This window comes from Mobula birostris, chromosome 22 (genome assembly GCF_030028105.1).
Source record: "Mobula birostris isolate sMobBir1 chromosome 22, sMobBir1.hap1, whole genome shotgun sequence".
NCBI lineage: Eukaryota > Metazoa > Chordata > Chondrichthyes > Myliobatiformes > Myliobatidae > Mobula > Mobula birostris.
This window is the reverse complement of record NC_092391.1, coordinates 48,602,522-48,625,876: the sequence shown is the minus strand read 5'-3', so window position 1 is coordinate 48,625,876 and position 23,355 is coordinate 48,602,522. Positions and strand designations below refer to the sequence as shown.

The following is a 23,355-nucleotide window of genomic DNA, read 5'->3' as shown; positions in this document are numbered from 1 at the left end:
AGAACCACACGATGATAGGTAAACCCAAGGGCGGGAGAAGAGGTGAAGTAAAGAGCTGGGAAGTAAAGAGCTGGGAAGTTGATCAGTGAAAGAAATACAGGGCTGGAGAAGGGGGAATCTGATAGGAGAGGACAGAAGTCCATGGAAGAAAGAAAAGGGGGAAGAGCTCATGGAAGAAATCTCCCATTGGCCACCCATTTTAATTCCGCTTCCCATTCCCATTCCAACATGTCGGTCTGTGGCCTCTTCTAATGTTGCAATGGGGCTACACTGAGGTTTTGAGAAGCAACATCTTATATACCGTCTGGGTAGTCTCCAACCTGATGGTGTGAATATCAATTTCTCAAACTTCCGGTAAAGACACCACCACCCCTCACCATTCCCTGTTCCCATTTCCCTCTCTCACCTTATCTCCTTTCCTGCTCCCCCCCCTTTTCTTTCTTCCATGGCCTTCTGTCCTCTCCTATCAGATTTCCCCTTCTCCAGCCCTGTATCTCCTTCACTAATCAACTTCCCAGCTCTTTACTTCATCCCTTCCCCCTCTCCCAGTCTCACTTATCAACTTGTGGTTCATCCTCCCCCCCCCCCCACTTTCTTATTCTGACTTTGCATCATTTTTATCCAGTCCTGATGAAGGGCCTCAGCTCAAATCGTTGACTACACTCTTTTCCATAGATGCTGCCTGGCCTGCTGAGTTCCTCCAGCATTTTGTTTGTGTTGATTGCTTTACATGAGATTTTCAGACAAGTGCATTGGCTTCTTTCAATGTGTTTTGGGGAATTTCTGGCCAGTGCTGCCTACGTTCTGTTTGCAAAACTCATAATCATTTCACAGGAATTTAAGGCGATAGAAATCCAAGGAAATTGAAGTGAAAGTTTCTCCCTTTCTTTTACAAAACTGTAAAAGTTTATTTACACAACAAATACACAAAGTAGAAATATTCAGCATTTACACAGTGAATATATTCAAATTAAAATATAATTACTACTGTCTTCAAAACAGTCAATTCCCTGGGGTGCCCATGGCTCCAGGAAATCCCCCACTGTACCCATTGATACTCGGAGCTCAGTACCTCTGAGAGGACTGCTGCAACTGGCTGAAACCATGTTCGTCAAGATCAGGCTTACTGTCTCCGCCATGCTGTGTGTTGTGAAATTTGTTGTTCTGTGGCAGGAGTGCAATACTATAAGTTACAAAGCGTAAATAAAACAGTGCAAAGGAGGGATAGCGAGGTGGTGTTCACAGATTCACAGACTGTTCAGTAATCCGATGTGGTGGGGAAGAAGTTATTCCTGAACTTTGAGTGTGGATCTTCAGGATCCCAATCACAGCAATGAGAAGAGGGCGTACCCTGGATGGTGATGGTCCTTAACGATGGATGCTGTATTCTTTAAACACTGCCTCTTTAAGTTGCCCTTCATGGTGGGGATAGTGGTGCCCAGGATGGAGCTGGCCAAGCGTTTCTCCAGGGCTGAGTATCTTCCTCATCTAAGTCATTATCACCACATCTGTACTAATACATATAGCAAACGACCTCTTCCCTTGTTTTCTCCAGAATTAAGACAAGACCTCTTGAGTTACCTGCTGCATCAGTTCTCACAGACTCTGCCGTCGGTGGCATTCATCCCATTCCCTGTAAATGCCCAGTAATGCAAAATGCTGATGGATGTCTTTTTCCTGTGGCTGTGCAACTTGCTAATCCATTAATCATTCAGATCTAAACAGAATTATAGTGACACAATGCGTTTTCCGATAGGTGATACAATTCAGGGGGGACTTCCTGAAATGAAACCTGGAACCCATTACAACATAGAGAGGTTTTTTATTGAGCTAATGCCATAATACAGTATATGTGTATATATTAATGACTGTCAATCTTTAATCTGCTTCACATTAGCTACTGAGACCAAAGTGGTGAGATCACATCAGCAGAGCCAATGATGTTGTCATATCATCTCCCCACCACATTGATGATTTTTGACTATTTCAGTAAAATCAAATGCTGTTTCAAGGTTCTCTTCTAATGACAGAGAAGGAAAAGTCAGCATTATTATTTTAGTCAATACCTTTTAGTGCTGCTGTGAACTTCAGGTTGCTCATGTGGGTTTGGAAGGTGCTCTTCAAGGGGTCTTGGTGAGTTATTGCAGTGCACCCTGTAGATGGTACAAACTGCCACGACTATTTGTGAATGGTTGTGGATAGCTGCTTATCAAGCGGGCTGCTATGTTCTGTGTAATGTTCAGTTTAGTATTGTTGAAGTTGCACTCATCCAGGCAAGTGGAGAGTTTCCTATCACAGTCCTGATTGGAGCTTGGAGATGGTGGACAGGCTTTGGGGAGTTGGGGGGAGAGTTACCCATCAGAGGATTCCCAGTCTCTGGCCTGCTGTTATTGCCCTATTATGTATATGGCTACTCAAGGTCAGTAGTAATCCCCAGGATATTGATAGTGACGGTTGCAGTGATGGTAATGCCTTTGACTGTGAGGGATGATATAGGAGCAGAATTGGCCATTTGGTTGATCAAGTCTGCTCCACCATTCCATCGTAACTGATTGATTATCCCTCTCAAATCCACTCTCCTGACCTCTCCCCATAACCCTGGACATCCCTGCTGATCAAAATTCTTTCAACTTCCTTTTTAAATATACCCAATAACTTGGCCTTCACAGCTACCTCAGAATCAGGTTTAACATCACTGGCATATGTGGTGAAATTTCTTGTTATGCACAAGCAGTACATTGCAACACATATTAATAAAAACTGTAAATTACATTAAGTATACATATATTAAAAGTTGAATTCAATAAGTAGTACAAAAAGCAAAGGACAAGGAGTGAGGCCGTGTTCATGGATTCAGTGTCCATTCTGAAATCTGCTGGCAGAGGAGAAGAAGCTGTTCCTGAATCGTTGAGTGTGTGTCCTCAGGCTCCTCCCTGATAGTAGCAATGAGAAGAGAGCATGTCCTGGGTGATGGGAGCTCTTATTGACAGATGCTGCCTTTTTGAGGCATTGCTCCTTAAAGATGTTCTGGATGTTTGGGAAGCTAGTGTCCGTGACTGAGTTTAAAACATTATGCAGCTTATTTCGATCTTGTGCTTCCCCCGCACCCCCCCACCATACCAGACAATGATGGAGCCAAGTTAGAATGCTATCCAAAGTACATCTTAAGAATTTTGCCAGTGTCTTTGGTGACATATCAAATCTCATCAAACTCCTAATGAAATACGGCTACTGTTGTGCCTTCTTTGTAACTGCATCAATATGTTGACCCAGGATAGACCCTCAGAGATGTTGACACCCAAAAACTTGAAATTGCTCATTCATTCCATTTCTGATCCCTCTACGGACTAATATGTGTTCCCCCCATCTTACCCTTTCTGAAATCCACAATCAATTGTTTAGTCATACTGATGTTGAGTGCAGGGTTGTTGCTGAGACATCACTCAACTAGCTGATCTAACTCACCTTCTCGTCACCATCTGAAATTCTGCCAACAATAGTTGTCTCATCAGAAAATTTATAGGTGGCATTTGGGCTGTGCCTAGCCTCACAGTCATGTGTGTAGGGAGAGTAGAGCGTTGGGTTAAGCACACATCCCTGAGGTGCATCAGAGTTGATTATCGGCAAGGTAGAGATGTTATTTCAGATCCGCACAGACTGTGGTGTTCTAGTGAGGAAGCTGAGGATCCAGTTGCAGAGGGAGGTAAAGAGGCCCACGTTTTGGAGCTTTTTGATCTGAACTGTAGGAATGATTGTGTTAAATGGTGAGCTGCAGTCAATAAACAGCAGCCAGACTCGATTATTAGTATTGTTCATTTGATCCAAGGCAGCATGTAGAGGCAATGAGATTGCATCCGCTGCTAACCTATTGTGGTGGTGGGCAAATTGCAGTGAGTTCAGGTTCTTGTTTAGGCAGGAGTTGATTCCAGCCATAATCAATCTCTCAAAGCACTTCATCAGTGTAAATGTGAGTGCTTCTATACATTAGTCATTAAGGCAGCTCATTCTGCTCTTCTTGGGTACTGGTATGATAGATGACCTTTTGAAGCAGGTGGAACCTTCCATCTGTAGCAATGAGAGATTGAAAATCTCTTTGAGTACACCCACCAGTTGGTTAGCACAGGTTTTCAGAGCCCCTCCAGGTACCCCATCAAGGTCTGTCACCTTGTGAGGGTTCAAGAAGTTCTGACATCAGCCTCTGAGACAGACATCACAGGGTCACTAGATGCTTTAAGGATCTTCATAGCTATAGTTTTATTCTCCCTTTCAAAGTGTGCATAAGAGGTATTAAGCTCATCTGGGAGTGAAGCGTCACTGCCATTTATGATGTTAGGTTTTACTTTGTAGGAAGAAATGTCCTGCAATCCTGCCAGAGTTGACGTGCATCCGATTCTGCCTCTAACTTCAGAATTGTTCATTTGCTCTTGAGGTAGCCCTCCATAAATTGTACCTGACCTCCTAGTGTAGTCCTGGATCACCAGTCTTCAATACCACAGATCTAGCCCTCAGCAGACTACAAATCTCCTGGTTCATTCATGGCTTTTGATTTGGGTATGTACTGTATGTTATCTGTGGCATTGAACTCTGCAGACTCACTGCCCACTGGCTAAAGAAATTCCTCCTTATCTCTGTTCTAAAGGGATGATGTTCTATTCTAAGGCTATGCCCTCTGGTCCTAGACTCTTTCACTGTCTGGCCTTCCGATATTCAATAGCTTTCAATGAATTCTCCCCCATTCTTCTAACTCCAGCAAGTACAGGCTCAGGGCCATTAAAAACGCCCCATACATTAACCATTTCATTCCCAGGATCATTCTCATGAACCTCCTCTGGACCCATTCCAATGCCAGCACATCCTTTCTTTGATGAGGGGCACAAATCTGCTCACAGATAGCTGGAGTGTCCCTTGTTGGGTGGCATGTGTGTGATGTGAATGTTACTTCACAGCCCGGGCCTGAAAATTGTCAATGACTTGCTTCATTTGGATGTGGACCACTTTATTATCTGAGGAGTTGTGAATGGAGTTGTACAATTATCACTGAACACCTCCACTTTTGACCTATCTGTTGAAGGAAAGTCATTGATGAAGCAGCTGAAGATGGTTGTGCCTTGGACACCGTTCTGCGGAACTCATGCAGAAATGTCCTGGGGCTGAGACGATTGACCTCCAACCACCACAACAATCTCTGTTTGTGCTGGATCTGACACCAGCAGGTGGAGGGTTCCCCTTGAGCCGCACTGAGTTCAGCTTAACCAGAGCTCCTTGATGTAGACTTGATCTAATGTTGCCTTGATATCAAAGGCAGGCACTCTCACTTGACCTTTGAAGTTCAGCTCTTTTGTCAGTGTGTGAACTGAGGTTGTAATGAGATCAGGAGCTGAGTGATTTTGGCAGAACCCAATCTGAGCTTCTGAGTGAAGGTTATTGCTGAACAAGTGAACTTTCTTAGAAGTTTGCAAAGATTCAGCATGACACCTAATACTTTGACAAACTTCTATGAGAGGTGGAGAGTACATTGACTGTTTGCATCACAGCCTGGTATAGAAACACCAATGCCCTCGAATGGAAAATCCTACAGAGAGGTGGATACAACCCAGTCCATTAAGCACAAATACATGGAGCACTGTTGCAGGAAAGCAGCATCCATCATCATGAACCCCCCACCACCCAGGATATGCTCTCTTCTCACTTCTGCCATCAGGAAGAAGGTGGACAAGCCTCAGGTCCCACACCACTAGGTTCAGGAATAGTTATTAACCCCCAACCTCAGGCTCTTGGACCAAAGGGGTTAACTTCAGTCAACTTCATGCCTCATCATTGAACCAAAGGGAATAACTTCAGTCAACTTCACACCTCATCATTGAAATGTTCCCACAGCCTATAGACTCACTTTCAAGGATTCTTCATTTCATGTTCTCAATATTTATTGCTTTTCTTTCTCTTTCGTATTTGCACAGTTTGTTATCTTTTGCACAAGGGCATTTGTCCGCCCTGTTGGTGTGGTCTTTCATTGATGGTTCTTGGATTCACTGAGTATGACCATAAGAAAACCAACCTTGGGGTTATATCTGGTGACGTATATGTACTTTGTTGAAAAAAATTTACTTAGAACTTTTAAGTGTTCCTTGAGAGCACTATCAAATATCCCCATTTGTCCCTTTCATCACATTGCTGAGGACAGAGAGTAGATCACTGGGGCTGTATCTGGCCAGGTTGGATTTGTTCTGCTTCTTGTGGATAAGGAGGTACATGGGTAGAAGCCAGTGTTGTAGTTGTATAGAGTAGCTTGGCTAAGGGTGTGGGAAGATCTGGAATACAGATCTTTAGTATTATTGACAGAACCCATAGTTTTTGCTGCATCCAATTCCTTCAGCTGTTTCTTGATATCACATGGAGTGACTGGAATTGTCTGAAGACTAGTGGACCATACTATCACACTGTGGACCACCAGAGGAGGCTCTTGCAAATTCATCAACTTTCTCTTTTCCACTGACCCTCAGGATTGAGAATGGGAGTATTTGTGGAGCCACCTGCTCCAGTGAGTTGTTACATTGTCCACCACCATCAGAGACTGCATGTGGCCAAGGTCTGATCCACAGGCAGTGGGATTGCTTGGTTCTGTTCTTGTGCATTGCGCATGATTTGTGGCAGACAAGGGGTGCTGCTTTGTAATTCACCATGTTGACCCCTCATTCTGAGGTGTGCTTGGTGCTGCCCCAGCGTGTTCTCTTTATCGACCCAGGGTGGATTGCTGCGTTGACGGTGATGGTAGAGCAGGGGCCAGAGTTGCAGATCGTGATTAATGAGTACAATTCTGCTGCTGCCCCTCACCTGCTGGATCTATTCTCATTCCACCCCATTTGTCTTACTGGTAGTGCCACACTGCACGATGAAATGTGTTTTCACCATGAGCGCAGGACTTTGGCTTCACAAGGACTGTGCACTGGTCGCTGCTACTGATGAAGCTTCGGGCAGAAGCATTTGTTTGACAGGTTGATTGGTGGCGGGCAAGTTCAAGAAGGTTTCTCCTTCTTGTTAATTCCTTCACCACCTGCCTCAGTACAATCCAGCAGCCCTGTCCTTTCGCAGTCAGTCAGTAGTAGTGCTACTGAACCACTCTTGGTGAAGGAAATTGTGGTTTCCCCCACGCTAGGGTACATTCTGTGCCTCTCAGTGGGGTTCCATACAGAGTGGTATTGATTTATCAGCTAAGGGGAATAATAGGTGGTAATCAGCAGAAGGTTTCCCCATTCAGGTTTAGTCTGACACCGTGAAAGTTAATGGGGTCCACAGTCAGTGCTGAGGACTTACAGGCTTGTTCCAAATGTAGACCACTGTCTCGTTGGCTGAGTTGGGTCTATCCTGTGGGTAAGCTAGGGCCTTCCCAGGGATGGAGATGGTGCTGCCTGAGGTGTGATTCTGTGTTGCCTGACTACTAAATGAGAAGGCAGCCTCCTGCTTTTCGCACAAGCCCCCGGATATTGGTAAGAAGTACTTCACAGGGCAGATTATGCTGATGTGACTTCCGGTGCCTAGTTCAACTACAGGAGTCTTAATTCCCAACTTAAATCCATCCCGTTTTACTCCCTTGTGCTTTTCTGGTGGTTTGCTACAAGCGAATGGCTTGCTGACATTTCGGAAGGCAGCTGAACATCACATCAACCACATTGCTGTGTATCTGGAGCCCTGTTTGGGCTGGGCCGGGTAAGGAGGGCAGATTTCCTCTCCTGAGGTAATGGGCTCCATGTGTTGCCAGAGAGTCACTTGTGAAAAGGAGTGGAGGGAAGAACTGAGACAGGGCGGTCGGTGGGAAACGATCAACTTTTCTGACAGTGTAGGTGGATAAAGGGCTCTGTTTTATAGCACTGACAGAAAACAAATTGCCTCAATTATACTCTAAATCGGGGATCCCAACCTGGGGTTCACGGACCACTCGGTTAATGGTAGAGGTTCATGGCACAATAAAGGTTGGGAGCCCCTTGCTCTAAATGCTAGAAATCACACAGTACTAAATCACAATAATCTTTTTGATGGCTTAAGGAATCAACTGGATTGTGACTATGCATTTTATGCTTGGTTTTGCCATAAATAATTTTCACATTGTGTTTTTAAGAGACTGGCCTACTGGAGCATGAATTCGCCACGTCTCTTCCCATTTCCCTTTCATCATTCCTCCTTATTTTCCTTCCTCTCAATACTGTGTGTGTTCATTCCTAATTAGGAAAGAAGCTCTTCTGGTTCCAGTGCTCCTGTCTGCTTTAATTCAGCTTGTTTTGTTTATCTGCCCAGTAGATAGATTTGATTTGTCTCTGGTTGATTTTATATCTGAACCACTGTTTTCTAACACAATTTTGAGGCTTTAGCTTTTTCACCACAAGAATGTGAGCCTTTCCAGTTAACTTTGCACCACGGTCAACATACAGAAGATGACCATTTGATGAAGATCGAAGTGGGTGCAGAGTAGAGGTTTCTCTGCATCTGGAGCCTGAGCAGAGCCTGACTGTCTTGTCCTTTCCCACAGGAGGAGCACACCAGCAGCAATGTGATGCGGAGCTGAGGAAAGAAATAACTGCTATTTGGCCAAATTTGTCCCAGAAGATTCTGGATATACTGGTGCCTCCCCATAGACGTAAGTGCTCTTCTTAAGTCCAGATATTTTAATACGATATGAATGGAAGTGACTGCGTTTTTTGTGCACTTAAGGCAAATGCGTACATCTATGTCAGAGGAGAGTTAACCATTTCAGCTGGTTATGTCAGTTCTGATCATAGAGCGATCAGAAGTGGAGGGAGTGAACAGTTTCAAGTTCCTGGGTGTCAAGATCTCTGAAGATCTAACCTGGTCCCAACATATCGATGCAGTTATAAAGAAGGCAAGACCGTAGTTATACTGCATTAGAAGTTTGAAGAGATTTGATATGTCAACAAATACACTCAAAAAATTCCATGGATGTATCGTGGAGAGCATTCTGACAGGCTGCAACACTGCCTGGTATGGGGATGGGGGGCCGTGGCTACTGCACAGGACTGAAAGAAGCTGCAGAGGGTTGTAAATTTGGTCGGCTCCATCTTGGGTACTAGCCTACAAAGTACCCAGGACATCTTCAAGGAGCGGTGTCTCAGAAAGGCAGTGTCCATTATTAAGGGCTTCCAGCACCCAGGGCATACCCTTTTCTCACTGTTGCCATCAGGTAGGAGGTACAGAAGCCTGAAGGCACACACTCAGTGATTCAGGAACAGCTTCTTCCCCTCTGCCATCCGATTCCTAAATGGACATTGAACCCTCGGACTCTACCTCACTTTTTTTTAATATATATTATTTCTGTTTTTTGCACGATTTTTAATCTATTCAACATACGTATACTGTATAAAGTATACTGAATAATATTTATTTATTTATTATTATTAATTTTTTTTTCTCTTCTATTTTATGTATTGTGTTGAACTGCTGCTACTAAGTTAACAAATTTCACAGCACATGCCGATGATAATAAACCTGATTCTGATTCTGATTCTGATTCTGATCAATTCCAATATAAAACTTCATTTGCGCCACACTTGGAGTATTGTGTGCAATCCTGGTTGCCCCAGTATAGGAAGGATGTTGAGGGTTTGGAGAGGATGCAGAAGAGGTTCACCAGGATGCTGCCTGGATTAAAGGGTATGAGCTCTGAGGAGAGAGTGGACAAGCTTGGATTATTTTCTCTGGAACATCAGAGGCTGCAGGGAGACCTAATAAAAGTCTATAAAATTATGAGTGGCATAAATAGGGTAAGCAGTCAGTCCTTTTCCCCCAGGGTGGAATTGTCAAATGTTAGAGGACAAAGCTTTAAGATGAGGGGGGGCAAGTTGAAAGGAGGTGAGTAAAGCAAGTTTTTGTTCTCCTATTTTGGAGTCACCTTACTGACTTATGTGGAGCCCATAGTGTTTAAATTTCTGGACCTTCTGACCATGAGGGACCCTGGCAAATGCTAGGGTCCCTCATGGTCAGAATAGGCAGTGGATGTTCACATCCACTGCCTATTCTCATTAATCACCTTTGTCACCTCCTCAAAACAATCAAAATTTTTGTTAGATAGGCCCTGCACAAAGCTGTACTGAGTATCTTTTAGAAGTCCATGCTTTTCCAAATGTAAGTAAACCCTTACTTTAAGACTGTTCTCCAATAGTTTCTCTGTCAGTGATATAAAGCTCACCAGCCTATAATTTCTATGTGAGCTTCTATTTCCTTTCTTAAACATAACAACAGCATTGGCTCTTCTGCAATCTTCTGGGACTTCACCCATGGACAAGAGGGACACAACGATCTCCTCCAAGGCCCCAGCAAACATCTCTCTTGCCTCTTACAATAACATGGGATAAATCCCACTGAACCCTGAGAACTGTTACAAGGATCTACCCCTTAGCAATAATGATCAGAGAGAATCTGTATTTACCGACAAGTACCTTTATTGTCTCAGCTGAAGAGCATGTGAATTTACACAACTGAATACCTGTGTCACATCTAAGTTTCCCTGACCCTTCATGAACAGTCAATGAATAGAAAAGGTAATACCAGGGGAAGAATTCTACGCTGGCCAGGTGTTCCTCAAGGTCCCAATCTAATCTCCACGTGTCCATTGGGTACTCCACATCCGTGATAGTTGGTCTCTGGAGAGTTGTCAATCTTTGCACTTGAAGCTCCTAAATCTTATCGTGTTCCTCATCAGTTTAAATAACACATTTCCATCCCGTTGGCTCAAGGTCACCTGACCTACTTGGGTCACCTTTTTATTGGCTCTGGTCCAGGGTTACAACCACCGTTGTTCTATAGTCTCTGCCGTCAGCCTTAATGCTGTTGTTCGTTTGAACTTTGACTGTTTCAAACCAGGTGATCCAGACACCGAGTCTAACAAGATTACAGATTGCTTTTTCTGCAAACCTGCCACTTCACATAGTAAATAGATACTTGTCTGAGAATGGTCTCAAGTTTAGCAGGTCATTAGCTGAAACTCCGTGTGTCCCCATTCAACTGCTCTGATTAGGTTCTCAGAGCAAGAATCAGTTCAAACAGTTTACAAAATGGTGGCTGCAAGGACAGTCTCACAAAATGGCCACCTCCATTCCTGCATTCTTTCTGGCCTACAGAACTTATCCACTTCCATATTTTTTCAAGAGACCCAGTGCCACCTCCTCCTAAATAGAGACATGGGCTAGAATATCAGCAAGTCCATCTCTGATTTCACCATCAACCATGTCCATCTCCTTGTTGAATGTAAATGTGTTGTACTCTGTTGGGACCTCAGCCACTATCTCTGTCATCAGGCATAGATTCCCTCCTTTGCACTTAAATACCTACCCTTTTCTTAACTTGCCCTCTTCTAATACAAAGTGCTTTAGGACTCTCTCTATTCTTCACTGCGAAGAACATTTCATGGCCCTGTTTAGCCATGATGACTCTTTGTTTAAAGAAAGTGGCTGAAGAAATTGTATTATTTATTACTCAGTTGAGGCCAAGCTGTTTTGAATTGTAAATGTAAGGCTGGCCACTCTCATGTATTTATTCCTTCCTTCAGCTACAGAGTTGACGGTGGGGAAAGTCTATGCAGCACTGATGATTTTTGATTACTACAAACAGAACAAAAGCAAACGAATGCAGCAGCAGCAGCCTGGTGGCTTGTCACAGGTAGGTGGAACGACTCAGTGGTGAATCAAAGCACATTGATGGAATCACTGTTTCTGTATTTCCATATCAGGGAAACTTCTCTAAATGACTTTCCAGTAAATAAATATAAACTTTGCATGATTCAAAATACTCTCTCTCTGTTTGTATCTGTCTCTGTCTCTGTGTGTCTCTCTCTATCTCTATCTTTTTCTCTCTCTCCATCTGTCTGTCTCTATGTCTTGCTCTTTAACTCTGTGTCTGTCTCTATCTCTCTCTGTCTCTGCCTGCGTCTCTCTATCCCTGTCTCTGTCTCTCTCTGTGTCTTTCTGTCTCTCTGTGTCTTTTTCTCTCTCTATCTCTCTCTCTGTGTCTGTCTCTTCCTCTGTCTCCCTCTATCTCTGTCTCTCTCTGTCTCTCTTTCTCTTTTTTCTCCCTCCCCACCCCCACCCCACACTAGAGATCTGATTCTTACCACAGGAGATGGATAGAGCGTAGTTGTTCCCTTCTGTACAAAGAACTGTGTTCTTTTCTGTAGAAATAAATGAATTTTTACACTTTCTCAATTATTTATCTAATGTCAGTGGAATTAAAATGCTGGTTATTAGCTGAGTAAAATGTTGGTATCCATCTTATTAGCTGCAGTCCTAGGCTGGTTGTTAACTTACAGAGTGGTGGGCCATTGCCCTTTGTTGAAGAAAATTGATGCATGCTAAATGAATGAGTGCCAGACGGCAACCAAACATACCTCTATGTACATGTAACTGGTTTTTGCCTTCATATTACTACAGCATAAGTGATCCCACCACAGTGTGGGACCAAATTTTACAATTCTGTTTCTCCCTTAGGGCTGTTGTTGTTGTTGTCTTGCCAACAGTGTCCCAAAGCTTCAACACCAGCATGCGTCTCTTAGTGCCTGAGCCAGTTTGCCGCTTCATTCTTTCCCACTGCTGTTCAGTTTTGATTTTGTATGCACAGTCCCAGCTCTCTGCCTCTGCACCTTCCCACCCTCCTTCAGCTAGTACTCACCCAGATGGAACTGAGACTGAAAATGGATTTGTGAAAACATGCCTGCTACACTGATGATCAGACAATGTCACTCTGTTTCTCTGGATTCCAAGTCAGGGTTTTGTCTAATCTGAGCAAAAGTTTATTCATTTTAAATTGTACTCTTTGATGGCACGAAGACTTGGTAATTGATTGAAGGAAAAAAATAAATTGGATTTTTATGGTTTCCTTGAAAATAATTTTCACAGCTGACTGAATACATACACACCATTACAGTAGTTTATGTCATTCAATGGAGCAATTTTTCTTCAAGTTACTGATTTGTCCTCCTGCATTCGGTGTGTGGGACTGACAGGCCCATAAGAGAGATGAGTCCTACAGTGGGATTTGCAGTTATCCTGCAGTGGGGGCAAACGCATCAGTCTCATCAGGTTTTTGCCTATGATTTTGCCTGCACGTTTTTTGTTTGGTTCGCATCCCTTTCATTCCAGAATCGCGCTGTGTTGTATTTCACACAGACTCGAACATCGTTCTTTCAGCGCGTGGTGGGAGCCTTGACACCAACGCAAGAAGAGCCCCCCTCATATAACGACACATTGCGACCAAAGAACTCACACAATGGCGGCAATGCGTACGTATTTCAAATTTCTACTTAATCTCTTGAAGATCTGTGCAGATCAGAGCCAAGTGGGATACTCAGGAGGGAAGTTAATGATCTGTGGGGATTAAGAGGAGTAGAGAAATGGTGGATTGGAGATCATACCCCAAGAATTAACAAAAGGTTTCTGCTTGTCCCAAAACTAAAAAGGTTCAAAAATTCATTTATTATCAAAGTTTGTATGCAGTGCACAACTCTGAGGTTCTTCTTCTCCTGATGACCATGAAACAAAAACAAACCATGGAAGTCAGTTCAAAGAGAAACAGCAAACCCACCCGCCCCCCCCCAACCCCCAGCACAAGAGTTTGGCAACATGATCCCCCAAAACCCCTCGCTTACACGAAACTCAGCAAGAACATCAGCCACCAAATCCCCTTCCCCCACATAAAAAATGAGAAAGAAAGGGCAAAAACATAAAATATAAAAATGGTAAGACTGAATAAAAGTCCATAGTCCATAGTCCAAATCCATAAACACAGAAAAACCTTGGTAACATCCTCCAACGTCATCGACAGAGAGAAACTCGGAAGCCTACCCTCTGAGCACAGCAATAGGCCACACAAGCTCCCCTCTCTGACAGCAGAGCGATTCCACCAGCGATCAGTCGGCAAGCAGTCAGCAATCGCTCTCCTCATTCGCCTCGATGTTTAATCTCCCTCGTCCCTTTAATTAGCGAACAATGGAAGCTTTAATCGGCGAAATGGAGTCAAACATCTGCTCGCACCCTGTCCTGCCGTCTCCTTGCCTCAAAGCTCATGCTTGCTGCCTCCCAGAATCCTCTTGGAGACAGCAAAGCACTGGATCACCCAAACAATCTCAAATCACTGGCTCCAACAGTTCTAGAAACACATTCAAGACGAAAAACAGACGTTAATGACTAAGTATTGTTTGAGTAAACAGTGAAAAACTCCTTGCATGCTTCTTGCTGCATTGGTTGGAGGGAGACTGTTGTTCTGCTGGGGCTATTGGTAACTACTGTGTGGAATCAAAACAGATGGTGCTGCAGATATTCAAGTCAGGCAGAGTCTGTGGAGAGAGAAGTAGAGTTAATGTTTCAGAATGATCAAAATGTTAAATCTGTATTTCTCTCTTTCGAGATCTGGAAATGTTTCACATCACCACCCACATACTCCATTGACCTGAATTTAACGGCCAGATCCAATTGACCATTCTAGAGCACATCTTTTCTTACATAAGAAGCCCAAAACTGCTCACAATACTCCAAATGTGGTCTGATCGATACCTTATAAAGCCTCAGCAACACACCTTTGCTCTTTTTATTCTAGTCCTCAACACTACCTGCCCCAACCTAACTTTGCATCATCTGAAAGCTTGGCCACAAGGTAATCAATTCCATCATCCAAATCATTGACATATAACGTGAAAGGAAGCGGACCAACACCAACGCCTGCAGAATACCACCTGTCACCGGCAGCCAACCAGAATGGCCTCCTTTATTCCCACTCTGCCTCCTGCCAATCTTCTGTCCCGTGCTAGTATCTTTCCTGTAATATCACGGGCTCTTACCTTGTTAAGCAGCCTCATGTGCGGCACCTTGTCAAGGGCCTTCTGAAAATCCAAGTACACAACATACACTGACTCTCCTTTGTCTATCTTGCCTGTTATTTCCTCGAAGAATTCCAACAGATTTGTTAGGCAAGATCTCCCCTTGAGGAAACCATGCTGGCTTTGGCCTATTTTATCATGCACCTCCAAGTACCCGAAACCTCACTCTTAATAATGGATTTCAATATCTTCCCAACCCCTGAAATCGGGCTAACTGGCCTATAATTCTTTTTCCTTCTGCCTCCCTCCCTTCATAATGTGTGGAGTGATATTTGCAATTTTCAAGTCCTCTGGAATCTTTGCAGAATCTAGTGATTCTTCAAAAATGATTTCTTATGCCTTCACAATCTCTTCACCAGGAGTGTAGTCCATTTGGTCCAGGTGACTTAAGTCCTTCAGACAGTTCAACTTCCTAAGCACCTTCTTCTTAGTCATAGCCACTATTCTCACTTCTATCCCCTGACACTTGCTACTGTCTTCCACAGTGAAGACTGAAGCAAAGTACTTAATAAGTTTGTCCAATATTTCTTTGTCCCCCATTACAAGATCATTTTCAATGCTCTGATATCCACTCTCGCCTCTCTTTCATCCTTTATATATCTGAAAAAAAGCTTTTGTTATCCTCTTTGATAGTTTTGCTAGCTACTTCATATTTCATCTTTCCTCTCCTTATAGTTTATTTAGTTACCTTCTGTTAGTTTTTAAAAGCTTCCCAATCCTCTAGTTTCACACTAATTTTTGCTATATTATATGCCTCATTTTCATTTATGCTGTCTTTCGCTTCCTTTGTCAGCCATGGTCACCTCACTCTCCCTTTAAAATACTTCTTCATCTTCGAGATGTACCTATCCTGCACCTTCCAAATTGCCTGCAGAAGCTCCAACTATTGCTGCTCTGCTGTCATTCCCGCTGGTATCCTGTTCCAATCACCTTTGGCTAGCTCCCCACTCATGCCTCTGTCATTCCCTTAACTCTACTGATGCATCTCACTTTATCTTCTCCATTTCATACTGTAGGGTGAATTCTACCAAATTCTGATTACTGTCTCCCAAGGGTCCCTTTACCTTAAGCTCCCTAATCAAATTTGGTTCATTACACAACCCCCAGTCCAAAATTACTGTTCTCCTTGTGGGCTCAATGACAAGCTGCTCTAAAAAGCCATCTCGTAGGCATTCCACAAATCCTCTCTCTTGGGATCCAGAACCAACCTGATTTTCTCAATCTACCTGCATTTTGAAATCCCCCATGACTATTGCAGCATAGCCCTTGTGACGTGCCTTTTCTATCTCCTGTTGTAATTCGTAGACCACATCCTAGCTACTGTACAGAAGTTTGCATACAGTTCCCATATGGGTCTTTTTACCTTTGCTGTTTCTTTTCTCTACCCACAATGATTCTACACCTTCCGCTGCTATGTCAGTGCTTTCTAATGATCTGATTTCATTTTTAACCAATGGAGCCACCCCACTCCCGCTGCCTACCTGCTTGACCTTTTGATACAAGGTTTATCTTTGGATGTTAAGCTCCTAAGTATGATCTTCTTTCAGCCATGTCTTCCTACCAATCTACAAGACCATCCACCTTATTCCATGTACTGTGTGCATTCAAATATAACACCTTCAATCCTGTATTCGTCACCCTTTTCAATTTTGCCCCCGTGTTACACTTTTGCCATATCATATGCCTGTCCATCCTCACAGTTTCACTACATAATGCATCGACTTGCATACCAACTGCCCCATTTTCAACACTACACTCCAGTTCCCATCCATCTGCTAACTTAGTTTGAATCCTCCCCTATAGCACTGGTAACCTGCCCTCAAGGATATTGGTTCTTCTCGGGTTCAGATGTAGCCCATGCTTTTTGTACAGGCCATATCATCCCAGAAGAGATTCCAATGATCCAGAAATCTGAAATCCTGTCCCCTGCATCACTTCTTCAGCCATTTATTCATCTGTACCGTCATCCTATTCCTGCCCTGACTTGCATGTGTCATTGAGTAATCAAGAGATTACTGCCTTGGAGGTCCTGTTCCTCAGCCTTTTTCCCAACTCACTGCACATGATCCCTTCCCCCTTTCTACCTAACTATCTATGTCATTGGTGCCAATGTCCACCATGACCTCTAGCTGCTCACCCACCCTCTCGAAAATCTTCTACAGCCACTCTCGGACATCCAGGACCCCTGCACCTGGGAGGCAACACACCATTCTAGTTTCTCTCTTGCGGCCACAGAATCTCCTGTCCATTTCCTTCACTATTGAGTCTCCTATTACTACCACTCTGCCTGACTCTACCCTTCCCTGCTGAGCCTCAGAGACGGCCACAGTGCCACTGGTCTGGCTGAAGCTACTGTGCCCTGACTGGCCATCCTCCCACCCAGCAGTATTCAAAGGAGATACTGTGCTGAGGGGAATGGCCACAGGGTAATCTGCAATGACTGTTACCATCCATCCACTATCTGAAGCCTGCACTCAAACTGTGACCGCCTCAGTAAGACTCATCTATAAGTTTTCAGCCTCTCGGATGATCCTGAGTGCATCCAGCCCCAGCTCCAGTTCCTTGACCTTGTCATCAGTGAGACTGTTAAGTACTCTGAAAACACACATCTCACAGGAGAAGCATTCCACTGCCTGAGTTACCATCCTGCCTACATTTGGTATGCCACTGACTTCTCAAACTGAAGTTCTAGCCTGCGCCTGTTCTCTCCCAAGCCTGTCGAGCCGAAACCTACCCACTCTAACACTGTGCACTCCAACAATTGCCACTCCACTGAAATCTCACTTCTTTTTATTGGCCCTTGCTAATTAACACTAGTTACAATTACCCCAAGCAATCAACTGCTCCGCAGACAAATCCTGACAGGCCCTGCTCACTTTTTAAAGCTGGCACATAAAGTCCAGAAGGAAATATCTCCAACTCACTCTGTGATCTCCCACTCCTTTCAGATTCCATCCTCTTCAGCTCTTTACCTTTCCCACCTATCAATTCCCAGATTCTCACTTCATACGCCCTCCCCTATACATCTACATTCCCCACTCACCAAGCTCCTTCCCCTGCCCCCTCCACCACCTGCTTATTCTGGTTTCCTAACCCACCCCCACTTCTTTTCCAGTCCTGATGAAGGGTCTCGGCCCTTAATTACCTTCCATAGAAATGCCTGACCTGCTGAGTTCCTCCAGCACTTTATGTGTGTAACTTGGGATTTCCAGCATCTGCAGGATCTCTTGTATTTAAATCTGAATGTCATTGAAATTTCAGTTGCCCTTTGACTTTTAACTTTGTTCTCATTTGCATTATTGTGATTCTCAGTGGTTACTATGATTGATCATAGTAGCCACTATATTTTGTCTTCGGGTGGGAATGGGATTGATGGGATTACTCTGAGAGCTGGCATAGACTTAATGGTTTGAATGGACTCCCTCTGTTTCATAAGGAGATGCAATTATGTGTGTTGCATTGACTCCAGATTGCTTTGGATGATCGAGAAGTGCATCCACGTGTGTCACAAACAAACCTCTGAGCTCCCAGCTAGGAGATAACACATGGTCTCTCTCGTTCTAACAAGGTCCTCTCTTCTCACACAGTCTGTACCAAGACAGTGGACGAAAGGAATCCTCCTGGTTGCGGACCCGAGAGGCTTTTACTGAGGGTAAAGTAGAAGTACCGGAGAGTGGTCAGGCAGATGAAGCTCTAGTCACCCAGAGCATTCCTCAGGTATGAATTTCGTTCTGATAACATGAGGTAATACTGCCATTTAATGATTTCTGTTGGTAATTCTGGACAAATCCAGTCAATACAACCAACATTCACATCTCACAGAGTCATACAGAAGCAAGCCGTTCGGGCCAAGAGGTATTGCTGACCACCAACTACCCATCTAAGACTAATTCTTTTCTCCCTACATTGTCATCAGATTGTGCCACACCCCAACACACAGGAGGCAGGTCACAGCAGCAAACAGCCTACCAGCCCACATGTGTTGGTGATGTGGAGGAAACTGAAACACCCAAGGAGAACATGCAAACACCACACGGACAGCAGCGAGGGTCATGACTGAGCCTGGCTCGCTGGAGGTGTGAGGCAGCTGCTCTACTAGTTACACCAGTGGATTTGCTTGCTATATTAGATTAGATTGGATTAGATTTAACTTTATTGTCATTGTGCCGAGTACAGATACAAAGCCAATTAAATACATTTAGCATCTGACCAGAAATGCAAAGAATAGTGTTATTTACATGTTGTTATATCACATGTGATTTAGCAGGATAATGTGAGGCATTTGGTTACTGTGCTGTAGAGGTGACCTTCCCATGAAGTAATTGGGCTGAAAGATGATCAGTTTATTTATAATGTCCCAACATGCCCTACAGATTTCATCACGATATTTCTGTGACAGAGGATGTTCATGAGCTCTGGAGCCCAGAGCTTGGGGTCATGGTATCAAGGTGAAGGGCTGACCATCTCCAAACTAAAGCTGAGTATATTGTCATATGCAGAAGTATATGCACACAGAGAGACCTTAGATCTCAAACTGAAAGTGAGGAAGAAGAATTACTTGGAGCATCATAAAATTTTTGGAATGCTCTGCCTCTGGTTTTCAAAGGTTGTCAGTCACTGAGCGTGGTCAGGGCAAAGATTCTGGGGCACTGGGAGAGAATCAGAAGACATCCGATGGGGGCAGGAAGGTGGATTTGAACCAGGAGAACTTGCAGAATGTCAGGATAGCCTCAAATGCTGGTTGAATTTTGTCCATCCTCAGGCTGTGTGTTTTCATTTATAACATGCATTGTTTGAATATTAAGTGGGTCACATGTTGGAGAACAGATTTTGATATACTTATGAAACAGGTCTGAATAAATTAAGGTTTACAAATCAAATCAAATCTGCATCTAATTTTTGACCACATGCCCTTATCTCTTTGTTAATAATCAAACCTTGAGAGGACTTAATTCTGTTTCTCCCTCCCTTTATGACAAGAAAATTCCAATGTATAACTGCTAAACATCTGTCCTTAGCAAATTTACATATACAGGTCTTAATGTCTTATTTTGATGATAAATCAATGCCATAAGGTAGATTAAAATGAATGCTACAAAAATGTACCACTTCTAGTTTCTAGTGCCCATAGTACAGTCAAAATGTACTGCCCTTTGTTTGGGGATGGAGGTGCACAAGCTGTTCTCAATTGATTTGATGGCCACACTGTTAAACTGGAATTACATTCTCCATTAAGATCCTCTCACTCAGCTAAATTTACGTTAGCAAAACACACAGCCTGCTGACGTACCATCAAAGGGACTCTCCACCAGTTTCCAGTGGATTGTTGACTGATTTGAGCTGGATGTTGCCACAGTACTCTAAGGCTCTGCTGCTTCCTAAAGTTGCTGAGATTTGTTGTGAATGTTCTTGTCAGGAGCTGCAACACTTTGACTTCAAGCTTCTGCTTCCAGATGAGTTTGGAATTGTAGATACAGTGGACTCTGATTAATCGGGACCAGTACATTTTGGCTCAATTAAGTGGTTGCCCCAATTAGCTGAAGTTTCATGGAAACAGTTAAAAAGGTATAAAAAGGACAAACTACTGCTTTACTGAGTAGCAAATTATGAAATACAGAGCAAATTCTGGTTTAAGTTGGCGCTACCGAGGGCATGTAACAGCTTACTGGTAGTTCAGATGGCAAGAGATTCGACTAAAAACATTACCTATAGCAAGCAAATTGAAGCAAGTTGTGGTGAACTGTCACCGCAGACAGTGAGGAGGCAGGTGGAGGCGAGGCTGCTTCAGCAGATCAGCCGTGCTGGGGCATTGCGAGGCGCAGTGTGTTCGAGCTGGTGTCGTAGACAGGGTTGATGGTATTGCTGCCAGAGATGGAGTGAGCAATTTGGAGAGGAGTCGATGCGGAAGAGTTTTAATGCCTGACCACCTAACTGGGGTGTGAAGTTGGATCACTCCAAGTGCCAGGCTGATTTGGTGAGATCAAGAACTGCTTCAGGCGGTGCAGCCCAAGCATATCGTGCTGCCAGGGTCTGGGTTCTCGAGCGAGGCACTACCCAGTACTTGGACAATTTAAGTGCTGGCATAGATAGACTGGAAGCCGAAGTGCCAGGAACAGAGGCAGGGTCGGACTGATATCGCTCGCTGTCCCGTGAATGCTCATTCCTTCTACGCGGCACTGTGGCTGTGAACTGATCCGGTCACTGTGTGTTTTTGCCCTGCTAGTGTGATGAACCCCTACCCGGGCTGTTCCAGAAATGGATCTGGGGACTCAGTCTGATTCAGAATGCTGTTGGCTTGCTTCTATTGTTTGCATTATTTGTGTCTTCTGTTTCTCTCTTTCACTGCACAGTGGTTTTTGTCTTTTTAAATAATTGTGTTATTCAGGTTTCTTGCTTTGTGGCCGCCTGTGAGCAAACAAATCACAAGGTTGTATAATTTATATATTCTTTGACAATAAGTGCACTTTGAGTCTTGAATCTTGAAATAAGAACACTATCAATGCTACTACAGTCCGAGAAAACTCCTAGTAGTTATTGACGGAGGAATTCATCCAGTGTACACTGTCACATTCTTTTGATTGACTGTAAATGAACAAAATCAGCACAGACACCTTGTGCAGATAATGGACTGCCTTTGTACAATGCTATCAACGATTGCATCCTCCAAACCTTTTCATTGTAACATTACAGATGATTATTGATACCTTCAAGTTCTTCAAAAGGAACATAAGTTAGTTCCTAACTTAGTGAAGTAGTGAGTTTCATTTTCACTCATGGCCATTTCTTGCATCTCCAAGTCTGAATGCTTGAAACCGCAGCGTGCGAAACAGTTCTGAATTGTCTGGTTTCTCAGCCACTATCAGTAACAAAAATCACTGCTTTTTGAACACAAGCACACACAATAGTTGCTATTTAAATACTGTTCACTCCAAGCACAGTGTAATGTCTAATGGCCATGCATGTTCATGCTACTGATAGTAGCTAGAAACCATTTGGCAACGGTCTACTGCTCCAATTAAGTGGCATAGTGTTCCAAATAAAAAAAGGAAATCCTAATTATTTTCTCAATTAGTTTTTGTTCTTTAAGATTTGTCCCAAATAAGCTGCTTCCCCAATTAACCAATGGCTGGAATCCACTGAATTTGTGACTGAAAGAACGGGCAGAGGTTCCACAGTTTAGAGAAAGAGGAAGTCTATCTCGCTTCGCCAATGTTTTTCTGCCAGATTCAAGATATATTGAGAATTTCATAGTGATATTAAACCCTAGAAAGAGTGAGACCACTTCATTTTTATGATGTAATCTAATATTCTGGAGTTTTCAAATGAAAGAGCCAACTAATGATGGGTGTGTTCTGATGAATTAGCTTTAGAGTTGTGGATTTAAAATCCATTGTTCAAAAATACTGTAGATGCAGACTTGCATCTATCTCAACTCCCAAAACCCCTTCCACTTTGTGCTGCTAAGGTTACTGTTCCCAGGTGGAGGTGGATTCTGAGGCATGTTCAATCTGGAAATGTTATCTTTGCCAGTACAAGACAGACCATCTAGGAAAAGTCATCTTCTCATTAATATCATCAGGGAGGAGGTACAGGAGCCTGAAGACTCACACTCAACACTTCTGTTCCTCTGCCATCAGATCTCTGAATGGTTCGTGAGCCCTCGAACACTACCTCACTCATTCTGTTTCTCTTTTTATTGTAAAATGTGGTAATTTTCTTGTCTTTGCACTGTACTGCTGCTACAAGATGCCAAATTTCACAGTAGATGCCAGTGATTATAGACCTGATTCTGACGCTAAGTTGCATCTATTTATCTTGGAGGTGGCACCATCATCCCATTCCCCTTTGATATCTTAATCATGAAAAGTTGTCAGAACCAGATTTCAGTGGGAAGAGGATGGTTTCAGGACAGTGAATAAAGCTTGCAGGATAAGGTAGTGAAGTGTACCTGCACCTTCCATCATGATAGTTGGTGAAAACATTTGCACTTGTTACTTAATTAAAACTTTGACTTTTTCTTTCAAACACCTACTTTTCAGGTATAACATTTCCTGATTTTGAAGATTGTTTCATTTTTGGTTGATATTGCACAGGTAATTCCCAAGCTGATTTCGGGAGGAAAACATGAACCAGAAGGCTGGCTGATAAAGAAAGACGAGTTTTTGATGAATTATTATACAGTAATTGTATCCCTTGCTCTACCAAGTCATCAGCCTATCCTCATTTGCAGATCCATACAAGCTCCGTGCTGTAACCTCTTTCCGTAAGCCACTTTGTACGTTTTGGGTTGGAATGCAGTGGCTCAAATTTAACCACAAAGCCTTCTTCCCAGCCCTCCCCTCCCCCTGCCCCCATGAATTCAGCCATCATTGAAAATGTCTCCCGTCATTACTGCCCTGCTGTTTGAGATTCTTAATCTCATCCTAAATCTGTAAAGGAAAGGAATGGAATCCATCCTTCTTGCCTGAAGGTATATGCAGCAG

General features: G+C 43.5%; 1 protein-coding gene across 3 annotated transcripts in view; it reads left to right on the top strand.

The window, feature by feature from the left end:
* The window catches only part of cacna1ba (calcium channel, voltage-dependent, N type, alpha 1B subunit, a), a 927,013-nt gene that overhangs the window by 878,527 nt on the left and 25,131 nt on the right, over positions 1 to 23,355 (top strand). For all 3 annotated transcript variants that reach the window (XM_072240685.1, XM_072240684.1, XM_072240686.1), the window contains 4 exons: positions 8,522 to 8,629; positions 11,555 to 11,664; positions 13,167 to 13,279; positions 18,460 to 18,589. In XM_072240685.1, the coding sequence (XP_072096786.1) occupies positions 8,522 to 8,629; positions 11,555 to 11,664; positions 13,167 to 13,279; positions 18,460 to 18,589 (461 nt within the window). The remainder of the gene's footprint in view (positions 1 to 8,521; positions 8,630 to 11,554; positions 11,665 to 13,166; positions 13,280 to 18,459; positions 18,590 to 23,355) is intronic.